The sequence below is a fragment of the Fusarium redolens genome, assembly GCF_020744475.1.
Source record: "Fusarium redolens strain MPI-CAGE-AT-0023 chromosome Unknown BKA55scaffold_6, whole genome shotgun sequence".
In the NCBI taxonomy this organism is placed as follows: domain Eukaryota; kingdom Fungi; phylum Ascomycota; class Sordariomycetes; order Hypocreales; family Nectriaceae; genus Fusarium; species Fusarium redolens.
In genome coordinates this window covers 123,603-135,183 of record NW_025763669.1, presented here as the reverse complement: position 1 = coordinate 135,183, position 11,581 = coordinate 123,603, and the positions used below count along the sequence as shown (strand labels likewise).

Below are 11,581 nucleotides of genomic sequence, written 5' to 3'. Positions count from 1 at the left end.
GCATAAGGTAAAAGAGTGCTCTATTTAAATTTACTCGGTCTCATACTCTATATAAAGCCTTAGCTAGTCTTTGTACCACTAAAAGATGCTCTTCAGAAACTCCAGTTGAACATCAACAGCCTCCTGAAACCTCTTGCCATAGTACAGATCGAAATGGCCAGCTCCCTTGACAACATTGAGTGTCTTGGGATGCAATGCTTTCTCAAAAGCCTCTAGCTGCAAATGCGCATATGTACACACGTCGTCATCCGCCACAATCATGAGTAGTGGTGTCGGCGAGATATGATGAATAACTCCCGTTGGCTCATGCATGATCGTGTTGACCATACTTTGAAGAGTCGAGCTGTTGTAACCCACGCTAACAGAGCAGGCTTAACCAGCACAGGAGGAAAGGTCTATCCATAACGGTGGAGTAGAATATAAGGAAGACGTAAGGACCATTCGGATCTTAACAAGTCAAACGTCAACTACCGTAGTGTCAATGTAGTCTTATAGCTATGCACCTTCGCTCTTCCAGAGCTCTTCAATGGCATCCTCGGCATCATACCCATAGGCCCAAATCTGAGTTACAGGATCGCTCCACTGATTTGTGCTCTCAACAAATGGCCGCCCCTCCACCTCAGCTCTCATTCCAAGGTCTCTAGCCTGTTGGAGAGGGCCATCTGGAAAGTGCCATAGCTTACCATTCACCAAGCTCGCAGATTGCATACCATAACTTCGACTCATTCTTTCCTTCTCAAAGACATGCAAAGCAGTTGCAAGTTGGTCTTTGTACTTGATTTTTGAGATGGCTGTAGCTAGAGCAGCTCCGTCTTCTACGGCCATGGCTGCACCTTGAGACATGTATGGCACCATGGCGTGGGCAGCGTCTCCAAGTATCAGTAGCTTCTGACTCCTCGAGATCCAAGTTTGGAGACGGCTACCGCTCATCAACGGCCATTTGAGTGTGTTCTTGATCATTTTGATCACCTTGAACAACCTAAAATGTTCAGCAAGAGCTGGTAGCTTCATAAAGGACATAACCCACTTTGGATCCCAGTCTTGGAACGAGTCTTGCATATCGCGGATTGCATTCTCAGCATTCCATGTGCTAGGTGATGAGTGGTCTACATGAGATAAGACCATGTTGAAAGAGTTGCCTCCAGCGATAGAGTACGTCATGACGTGGCGGTCTTCCCCGATCCTTACATCGTTAACGTTAGGTGACATGCTAGAGAGACCTCAAACGTACCAGATATTGATTCCAGGCTTCTCAAGTAACCAAGCTGTGTCCTCATCACGCTTCATCTCCTCTGTGCTGACTGTGGCACGATAGGCAGCAAACCCAGTCTTTTGAGGTGGTAGGTCTGGACCACCGAGAACAACTGATCGAGCTTGGGACTTGACGCCGTCTGCAGCAATGATCAAGTCGGCACTGTATTCACGACCATCAGTAGTCTTGGCCGATGGAATTGTCTCATCGTAGTCAGTGACCCTGCTGTCAGTCACGATCTTCACTCCAAGGTCCTCTGCACAGCGACAAAGGGCACGATGGAAGTCGGCGCGGTGAATTACAAAGTAAGGTGCTCCGTATCTGGTTTCAAAGTCTGGGGAAAGCTTTGTAAAGGCGATCGCGTCACCGTTCTCCCACCTTCGAAATGTCATACTTTCTGGCTTTACTGCATATTCTTTGAGATATGGGCCGAGACCCCACTTCAAAAGTAATCTGGACGAATTCGAAGGGATCTGGATTCCTGCACCAACCTGAGAGTATACATCACGTCAATCATCTGTTGGGTGTTTTGGTAGTCAAGACGTACCTCGCCCAAGGCAGCCGCCTGTTCTAAGACGGTCACCTCGTGACCTTGACGAGCGAGTGCAACAGCAGTGGCTAGGCCGCCAAGTCCTGCACCGACAATCAAGATTTGCAGCTTGACCTCAGAGCCGGCAAAGTGACCATTTCCGTTAGCATGTTGGGCAGTGTGATGAATTCTCTCCAGAAGACTAGTGGATCGTGAAGGGTAAGCCACTGCCTATTAGAGTAAGACATTAAACTCGTTTCAATAGAGGTGAAAGCTAATACGTACCGGCTGAGTAATCTTGTTCTTCGCCATCGTCATTCTTGTCATATGTGTGTTTTCGACTCGTTAAACTGCTCCTCGAATGATCTGCTTGCAAATAAACTGTCAGCAATGCACAGACTAATTATGCAGTTTTGTATTGTGTATGGTAGCGCGACGATTGGATCTTGCGGGGTCGCTTCCCGATGGTGCCCCGAAGTCAATGCCACTGCTGCGTCTGGCCATTTACCAACAACAAGACTTGTGCCTTGATAATTATTGATTGATAAGCAAATCACTCATGCAGAAGTATAATTACGATATAACAGGTAGGGTCGTCAAGGAATCAGATTCACGGCCTTTGAATTAGAACGCGATCGACAGCACCCTGCCATAACTGCCATCAACCCAACCTCGCTCACTGCCAGAAATCCACGAGAGATTCTGCTAAATCAAAATGCCTTCTGCATCTGTTACAGCACCCAATGACCAGGCTCTTGGTGCCGTCACTTCGGCCAAGTCACTGCAAACGGCTGATGAGCTTGTTGAGGCCCTACAAGCAACCAACACAGCTCCTCTCTGGGCCCAGATGCAACGTCTGAACCCTCCGGCTCCAAACCCTCAAACCATTCCCTACGTCTGGTCCTATGATAAGATCAAACCGTATCTTCTCAAGGCTGGACAGCTTATTACTGAGAAGCAAGCTGAGCGTCGTGTCCTGATGCTTGGGAACCCTGCGAGAGGTGAGCCGTAAATCTCATATTATCCCCTCGTTCACTACTGACCTTTTCGACTTAGCCGCACCATATACTACTGACACTCTGTATGCTGGACTCCAGCTGGTGCAGCCCAAGGAAACAGCACCTGCGCACAGACACACCGCCTTCGCATGCAGGTTCATCATCGAAGGCACTGGCGGCTTCACTGCAGTTCACGGCAAGAGAGTTCCCATGAAGCCTCGAGACGTAATTGTCACGCCCACTTGGAACTGGCATGATCACGGCAAGAAGGGTGCTGATGAAGAAGGCGGAGATGATCAGCCAGTTATCTGGCTCGATGGACTTGACCTCCCGAGCTTCATCCACTTCCCTGTCCATTTTGTCGAACATCACACAGCTGCACGATACCCGGCTGAAGATTACGAAGAGTCTGATATTGTCTACCCATGGAGTATGATGCAGCCCAGGCTCGATGCTAGTCCTGATGAATGGGTCTCTGAGCCGTACCTGAAGCCTAGTGGGGCCGAAAGTAAGTGCGGATATTGACTACTCTTGAGCTAAAGGCTAATCTCATCACACAGTTGGCCGAATAATCGGTGCTTCAGCTGAGAGACTTAATCCAGGAGCAAAGTCACCCGAGATTCAAGAGACAAGCTCTGCTGTGTACCATGTTATTGAAGGCTCTGGTTCGACTCAAGTCGGAGACAAGGTCCTGGAGTGGAAGCAGGGTGATACGTTTTGCATTCCGACTTGGCACAAGTATCAGCATCATGCAGATACCAAGAAAAAGGTTTATCTTTACAGATTTGACGATAAGCCGATGCTCAGGGCTTTAGGCTTCTACCGGGTGGCGGGAGTTGATGTTGAGACTTATGTCTCTGATTGAGAGGTTAAATAGTCTTCTTTTCAGAAATGTCAAGAAGGGGAACGGGATCGGAATTGGAATGTTATGGGCCTTTCACAAAACACTCATTGAATTAAACACCAGGTATCTCGAGATCACAATAAAGTTATATACTCAAGCCATGCTATGATGCTCCTCAATACGACTGTATATATTATCAACCTTTACACATGAAACCTTTAGTTAACAATAGACTACTGTGAGATTGGTTTGGAAACACGTTTTCCATTCAAAACCTCATTATCTCTATTGATGAAAGTCAACCTAAGCTACATATCTGATGTAACTAACTACTTGTCTCGACTGGGAATCCAACCCCTACCTTACCGTAGTTATAACTCACCTCTGTGATAGCTGGTTCAATTGTTTGATCATTAAATAACCACTATAGCCGCATCAGCAAGGACTCTAGTATGCCTTTGACAGTTGGGGATCCGATGTTTAACCCTATTGCTTGAAGAACGGGTGGCAACCCGATGTTCCCCCTAACCCCGGATACCGCTGAGTATCGCATTCAAGTCCGGAACTACCGATTAAGGTTATTTCTCATGCTCCTGTCAAGCACTGTCATTGCTAAATTACAAGTAATCTGATATTGCGCCATGTTATCACTTAACTTTCCGATATCGCTTTCCTCTTTTGTTGGTCGCCTCAAGCTCTTTCAGAGAAGATGACAGATTCAATCATTAACCAGCCTGCTCTTTACAATGGATCACAAGGTTATCGTGTTCCACTGCTTATTAACGATACTCCAATCTTGAGTGAATATGATACTTCACGACATCACTCATTTCAAGGAGGGTATTTCCAGGGCGCTGATATATCCAACTGCGCAGATGCTGTGTCGAGTTGCAGTAAAGCATTTCTGACTTGGTCGACAACTTCTCCAACCCACAGACGCAGTCTTCTCTTACGTCTCGTAGAGGTATTGAACCACTGTCACCATTATTAGTGCCATGGCTAACGAAACGAAAACGCAGGTACTGAAGAGCCACCAGGATGAAGTCCAAACCATCATGAAGTCCGAGATCTACTGCGATGATGAATGGGCATCCATCGGTATCAGTACCAGCATCGATTTAATAGAGCAGACTGCGTATCTGCTGACAGCGGGGAGCATGAGTGGCACCATCCCGTATACCAAACCCGAAGGATCATACGGTCTGGTGTTTACTCGTCCTTTGGGTGTAGTGCTGGGAATTGCTCCTTGGAACTCTCCCCTGTTCTTGGCCCTTCGAGCAATCATTGCCCCTTTGGCAACTGGAAACACTGTTATTCTCAAGGTGAGGATCCTGTTCCTGATGCCTGGTAATACCGAAGTTGGATACTAATCTCAACTAATGTCAGGGGTCTGAGCTTAGTCCTCGGACACATCACTTCGTCGCTGGGTTATTCGCAAAGGCTGGTTTTCCTCCAGGTGTCGTCAATTTTGTCCTCCACCGACCGGAAGACGCCCCTGAGATAGTTGGATATCTCATCCGAGACCCGGCTGTCAGAAAGGTCAACTTTACTGGCTCGACACAAGTGGGACGTAGTATTGCTCAGCAAGCTGGACAGGCTATCAAGCCGGTCTTGCTAGAGCTTGGTGGGAAGAACTGTTGCATTGTTCTGAAGGATGCAGACATCGGTCGTGCAGCAGGAGCAGCTCTTGCTGGAGCAACACTGAATGTGAGCTTACCTTCCGCTACTCCCGGTCACTGACTAATCAATATTGTGCGTCAAGGGTGGACAAATATGCATGTCTACAGATCTTGTCCTCGTGGAAAGGGATGTGGTAGACGAGTTTCGCGCAGAGCTTACAAAGCATCTGCGAAGCAGGAACGGGTCGGCATTTCGACTTGTGGGGCCTAAGAGCCAGTCGAGAGTTCAAGCTTTAATCTCGGATGCGGAAGCCAAGGGGTCTTCTGTAAAGTCTTCCGCGGGGCATCAGGTTGAGTCAAACCTAATACCAATCACAATCCTCGACCATATCCACAGCTCTATGGATTTCTTCCGGACAGAGACTTTCGGTCCCTGCCTTGGAATTGTCGCTGTTTCTAATGCAGACGAGGCGGTCAAAATTGTCAACGATAGTGATTATGGGTTGTCTGCTGCCATATGGACACGAAATCAGTATGCAGCATTGGAAATGGCGCGTCGTCTTCAAGTTGGAGCGGTACATATCAACTCTTCTACAGTTCATGACGAAGCGACCTTGCCTCATGGGGGAACTAAGCTGAGTGGATTTGGAAGGTTTGGTGCGGAATGGGGGTTGAAGGAATTTGTTGAGACGCAAACTGTTGTTATGCACGCATGAACAAATTACTTCGTTCTATCATTAGACTTGCATGTTATCCATTTGTACTCAAATATTATCGTCGCATGATAATAGAACTTTTTGTTGCTACCGTGTTTCTATCGTCCACATGTAGTGACCTTTGGCCGAGAGCTTATAACCACCACACAGAACTTAGTCCACATGTAAGATAGGCTGAAGGGTTTCTCCCGATTTGTACAGATCTGAGCTGGCCCGCAGCTCAAGCTTGGTCCCAATTGCCACTTCGCATTGGAACTCAACATCTCGCTTCAACAATACAATGGACCTGGAGCGAGATCAAGTCCTTGTGGGATCTAAGGTCTGTGTGGTGATTATTAGCTCTCAGCCACAGGTCTCAACTACAAATAACACAACTAGCTCACAGTTTAGACCGTGTGGGATCTATTCGGCCGTAGTCATATGATACTTTGAAGCTTTACGGGGCCTTGCAAAACGCGGCACTTGGTGGACATAGCGATGAGATTGTGCGGGGTAAACTCTGGGGGAAGACCTGGTTGGTTCCCGGGGATCGGGGCAACGACGGGAGAGGCCCGATAGGGTCCGCCAGAGCCCGAAACATCCTGGCATGAGGCTTGGTCTGGACCAGCTCCTGGCGCTAGCTAGTGACAAGCGAAGACATAAAGATTCGAGACTTGGAAGCCTTCGAGCAACTCCTTTTCCAGAACCAGTCTCCTCAACAGCCATTGACACCACTTTCAGGCCAACCGCTACAAGGACTGTATACTCGACGATGTCTATCTCTCCTTTCGTATGGGCACCTCCAGTCACAGAGTACTATTTTGTCCACGAATGCTAATGGAATTTTACTCACAGAATTGGCCACTCTGGTGGCGCATCGCTGTTCTACTAAATGTCAGCTTTTACAACCTTCTCGGGAATACCTGGGCCTCTGGTCTTTCTCCCGTCTTTGGGTTAATCATTCAGGAGCTGCACTGCTCGCAGACTCAAGCTTCCGACTTGGCAACGTATGCTTTGCTGGCTCTGGGACTCTCTGTGCGTCGCTTACTGTCCCATCCTGATCCTTCTGTTGATTCGCTAACCTCTCAGAATCTGTTCGCTCTTCCTTTATCCCTACTCATCGGGAAGCGATTCACAGTCCTCGGTTCGCTCGTCATCTTTATCGCTTGTAACATCTGGTCCGGAGAAGCCACCGACTATGCATCCCTTCGAAATTCACGCATCATTGGTGGACTAGCTGGTGGTCTCGTCGAAGCCCTCGGTCCCATCATCGTGGCCGAGACATTCCCCAGCCACCAGCTCGGAAGAGCCATGGTGGTCTATGTTGGCCTCCTCGCTGCCGGCTCTGCAATTGGTCCACTTGTCGCTGGGGCAGTTGGAGTTGGCTTGGGTAGCTGGAGATGGTATCTCAGGATCCTCTCCATAGTTCTTGGGCTAAACCTCATTTGCTCTATCTTGATGCTTCCTGAGACAACCCACGATCTTAACGAACTGAATATGACTCAGACCAGGCCTACGAGCTCGGCAAACGCGGAGCCGAAGCCAACGTCCACTTCGATCGAGGACATCTATATCTCATCTCCGGCAGAAACAACAATCGACGAGACTCTTCCACCTCACTTTGGCAAGGAATGGATGTCGAGATCGTTCAGCAACGAGTATATGCCCATGAAGTGGAAGAGCATGGGTCAGTCATTCGTCCAGCCGCTGCAGCTGCTTATGGCACCTCAAGTTCTCGTCACCGTTTACGTCTTTGGCATAACAATTGGCTGGACTGTCATAATCTCCATCATCATCTCTATTACTTATGCTAGTCCTCCCCTACTGTGGAATTCGAAATCGATCGGTCTACTCAACGTCTCTGCTCTTCTCGGTATTCTTATTGGCCTTCCCATCGGTGGCTACTTCGCAGACCTTCTTTTCATTCGCTCTGCAAGAGGAGGTGCTCGGGAGCCTGATCCCAGAAGTAGATTACCAATTATGCTTATCGGAGCACTCGCCAGCCCTACTGGTTGTCTTGTCCTGGGGCACGGATTACAGCACCCTCATCACTGGATCGTTGTCTGCGTCGGATGGTGTCTACTTGCCTTTGGTCTGACAGGCTCGGCAAATGTTCTTCTTACTTATTCAGTCAGCACTATGCCTTCAAGAGCAGGGGACATCGGTGTCTTGGTAAATGTAATGAAGAACTGCTTAGGCTTTGGCGTATCCTATGCCTCTCTTACTTGGATGAGAGCGATGGGGACATTGAAGCAATTCGCCATCATGGGTGCTCTTCTCTGGTTTGGATACATTCTGGTGTTTCCGGTATGGGTCTGGAGCAAGTCTCTTGTACGCAGGAGCGCAATTTATACCAGGTAAAAGCTTTCAGGGAATTCACCCCAGCATCTGTAAGCCACTTAATTGGTTTTTGGTAGAAGTGAACCAGCTGTCAATATTATTTCTGTTGTACTTTCAACTACGCATTTTGTCATGACATTGAGATTGTGGTGTCGGACACTTGCACAAATGCTAGTCTTCTAAAATTATAATTTCTCGGGCTAAGTCTCCCTTCATTACCAAATGAGATTATAGAAACTAATTGTACCAACGAAAGTTGCAGAAAACTCCGACAGTCAAGAGAGTGCCTTGTGAAAAGCCTGACAAGATGCCAAGTCGAGTTTTTACCCAACATCGTACCAAGCCGCAGTGAGGAATAGTTCCGCTTTAACCAATTATACGCCTCGGCCTCGAAGCGAATCTTTGGGCTAACCAAATTCAACCGCCAAGGGTATCAGATCGACGCACAGCCTCAAATTGTTCTATATATATATACTGAAGCCGGAGCGCGTTAACATCATTGATTTTCCCATCCGATGCTTGTGCACACGCTTTCACATAACAAAATAGCTTTGCCATAACCATGCCGTTTTCAACTGTTTACGAAGACCCTTGGACAAGGACCCATATTAATTTGAGCCACGTTGCCGTTGTGAGCCAACATGCTGTTATTTGGTAAAATCGATCTCAAACTCATTCTCTCTCGATAGCAACATCTCGAACTGATCGAAACCTTTCTAAAGCTCCTTCAACACCTCGGCGATGCAGATGGTAGCATAAGTGACGAAACATTGGCATATTCAGAATGGCGCTATGCTATGTATCTTCGTTTCATCGACGTAAGGGGCTTTTGCCCAAATGACCACCCACCTCCATGGTAGGTTCTGTGTCTCTGCCGTGTGACCGCGTGACTGATAGCAATAGGGATGTCGCACTTATTATGTATCTGCACATGTTGTCACCCTCGCGCTTCCATCATTATGTATACGATAACCGTAACCGCAACCTGAACGGCATCTTTGGCTTAGAGCATCGGCATTTCCCTATGACCAAATTGCTGACAGGTGAATGGTATCCCAGACGAACGAGGAAGGCCTGGGGTGAGTTTAGTATAATGAGCGGCTCTGGCTCCGACTGTCAGGGTTGCAACCTACCATTCCAACTATGGCCCTCTGCACCATGGAAACCGAAAAGGCTATCCTCCATTCTAGGAGGAAAGGCTCATCGGCCACCAAGTTCAGATCGAAAATGGATAACGCCGACTGATAAAAAGCTCAAAGAGATCCCCCAAGACCAGCAAGGAAAAGTCATTCTGATGCACCAATGGGATAGCTGTCGTACAAGTGTACCAGAACAAGGTTACAAGGTCTGGGACCTCCAGTCATACGCGGCGATACGAACATGCAGGGTAGAAGAAAGGTGCCGGAGTCAGAGTCAACATGAACAGTTCAACGAAGTCTGCTTGCTTAAACCGTGGCCATCTTTACAGGATCTTCGAAAAGACCTTGAGCAACAAGTGTCTTCCTGGCAGGTCATACTTGACGTAAAGAATTCGGTACCTGGCTTTGTCGACAGTTTGAAGAATTCAGTGGTTGACTACGAAGACTTTCTCGGCCTTCTGGGTAGTATACTTCCAAAGAGTGAGAGAGATGGCTCATACAAGTCAAAGCTCGACCCAAAGACAGCAAAAATATCTCGCCAGCCAAGCTCACAACCCTCTCGGATAATCCCGCCAACACTCGAGATTGATCTTTTATGGCAAACTCACCGCTTGTTCCCAGGGAGCTACTGGATATGGTCTGCTGAAAAGGCAGACTGGGTCCTTGATAGAGAACCAACAGCAAATTCACGGGCCGCAGCTACACTGCTTCAACATACAAGAGAGCTGTGGAGATCAAGGTACACCTCAGACCTGGGCAGGGGTGTTTCAGTGAAGGAGACATTGGCGGAGTACGTCCCTCACACAGTGAAACATGCACCTGCCAACGTGCAGCGGACCGATCTCAAGACTTTGGTGTGTGGTCGTAACGCATGGAAGCAAAGAAGGGTAATCAGAAGGGGACGAGGGGACGATATATCTGGTGGTGGAGGCGCTGGTGATTATGGAGGGTCCGGGGGATGTGATGGAGGCGGCGGTGGTGATGGTGGTGGAGGTGGCGAATAGGGAATGATAGAACAAGGAGTCTTCGAAGACTGCTCAAGAGACTATTAGGAATAAAATTCAGCGGAAGGACTTAAGTGATTGGTGAAAGGGCCATGGAATAGTGAGCTTCCGATCAGCGCAAAGAGAGCTTTGCCGTTATATACCAAACTCCTCTCGCCGGCTCACCACTGGATTCCGAACCTATTCAGGACATCCATTCTCAAAATCACAAATTACCCAGACTTGCTTACCCTCATACTCTTCCGGCAACAAACAATGGGCCACAACCTTTCCTCCCGTGAGGTGGTACCAGGTCAATGTGACATATATGGCACAAGTGGATAAGCAGGGACATCTTCAAAATGAAACTCATCCATCGCTGGCCTGCACCTCGTTGCAAGAACCCAAGTGACTACAGCTTTTTAATATTTACAACTAAAGCCAAGAGCATAACTGCTATATTAATTTGGGAAATTACTTTTAAATTAAAGATATAAGTAGCAAGTCTAAATAACTGAGGCATTAATGGCTTTTTCAAGGTGTTGCATCGTAAATGCAGGCCCTGTGATGAGACAAAATCCGGCATGCGCTAGATTACGGAGGAGAAGACTCATTGAGATTCGGATTGTTTGTGTTGTCCCTTGGTGGTTGTTGCTTTCCTTCCAAGAGTTGCCTTCTTTCGAGAGTGAGTGGAAAGAACCTGGACCCGTACCAAGAGGTTTCACACCCACTGATCCCACCACGTTCCGGCTATCGGTGGAGAGCTCAATCACGTCGTTGCCTATGCTTCGAATGCTTCCCTGTTGCACAAGGTTTGCGACTTCGTCCGCATTACAAAGCACCGCCGCGTCGCTACTGTAAAAGGTGGCCTTGCATAGTCGACCGAGTTCGAGTATTCCAGGCCCAAGAAGCCAACGCAAGTGGAGGAGAAGCTGCTCCCGAGATCTTCGCTGCATGGCAATTCCAAATACTCGTATTATAGAAGGTTCTGTCGCGTTCGTGGCGCTCAGTAGCAGATCGTATCCATGTTTCAAGGTTGATATAGTAACCTGAAGACTGAACATCTCTGGGTTGCCTAACATGGGTGCTGGAAAAGGCCGAAGATGACAGTACCTAACATAGCTCTAAATAGTAAACCACGGATTAGCCAATAAGAAGTCAGAGACGACATGGTGTCCTTCT

At 48.0% G+C, this 11,581-nt stretch overlaps 6 protein-coding genes across 6 annotated transcripts; 4 read left to right on the top strand and 2 right to left on the bottom strand.

Annotated features, from left to right (window-relative positions):
• Nucleotides 1-471: 471 nt before the first annotated feature.
• Nucleotides 472-2,115, bottom strand: BKA55DRAFT_725220 (uncharacterized protein). The gene is made up of 5 exons (XM_046201099.1): nt 2,067-2,115; nt 1,800-2,012; nt 1,232-1,743; nt 1,028-1,183; nt 472-979 (listed from the first exon to the last, which is right to left on the bottom strand). The coding sequence occupies exons 1-5, from the start codon at nt 2,106-2,108 to the stop codon at nt 496-498; spliced, it is 1,407 nt and encodes a 468-aa protein (XP_046050665.1). The 5' UTR covers nt 2,109-2,115; the 3' UTR covers nt 472-495.
• Nucleotides 2,116-2,496: 381 nt separating this feature from the next.
• BKA55DRAFT_537510 (RmlC-like cupin domain-containing protein) lies at nt 2,497-3,644 on the top strand (the record flags this gene model as incomplete). The annotated part of the gene is made up of 3 exons (XM_046189925.1): nt 2,497-2,782; nt 2,838-3,287; nt 3,340-3,644. The coding sequence occupies 3 exons, from the start codon at nt 2,497-2,499 to the stop codon at nt 3,642-3,644; spliced, it is 1,041 nt and encodes a 346-aa protein (XP_046050664.1).
• A 688-nt stretch (nt 3,645-4,332) lies between these two features.
• Nucleotides 4,333-5,958, top strand: BKA55DRAFT_508770 (aldehyde dehydrogenase domain-containing protein; the record flags this gene model as incomplete). The annotated part of the gene is made up of 4 exons (XM_046187466.1): nt 4,333-4,587; nt 4,643-4,945; nt 5,010-5,330; nt 5,386-5,958. The coding sequence occupies 4 exons, from the start codon at nt 4,333-4,335 to the stop codon at nt 5,956-5,958; spliced, it is 1,452 nt and encodes a 483-aa protein (XP_046050663.1).
• A 751-nt stretch (nt 5,959-6,709) lies between these two features.
• Nucleotides 6,710-8,298, top strand: BKA55DRAFT_592493 (major facilitator superfamily domain-containing protein; the record flags this gene model as incomplete). Its single annotated transcript, XM_046195402.1, has 3 exons — nt 6,710-6,727; nt 6,793-6,972; nt 7,027-8,298. The coding sequence occupies 3 exons, from the start codon at nt 6,710-6,712 to the stop codon at nt 8,296-8,298; spliced, it is 1,470 nt and encodes a 489-aa protein (XP_046050662.1).
• A 468-nt stretch (nt 8,299-8,766) lies between these two features.
• On the top strand, nt 8,767-10,832 carry BKA55DRAFT_563411 (uncharacterized protein). Its single transcript, XM_046192385.1, has 3 exons — nt 8,767-8,908; nt 8,967-9,133; nt 9,181-10,832. The coding sequence occupies exons 1-3, from the start codon at nt 8,840-8,842 to the stop codon at nt 10,418-10,420; spliced, it is 1,476 nt and encodes a 491-aa protein (XP_046050661.1). The 5' UTR covers nt 8,767-8,839; the 3' UTR covers nt 10,421-10,832.
• Nucleotides 10,833-10,905: 73 nt separating this feature from the next.
• Nucleotides 10,906-11,481, bottom strand: BKA55DRAFT_537506 (uncharacterized protein; the record flags this gene model as incomplete). Its single annotated transcript, XM_046189924.1, has 1 exon — nt 10,906-11,481. One exon carries the CDS (start codon nt 11,479-11,481, stop codon nt 10,906-10,908), a length of 576 nt encoding a protein of 191 aa, XP_046050660.1.
• Between the last annotated feature and the right edge of the window lie 100 nt (nt 11,482-11,581).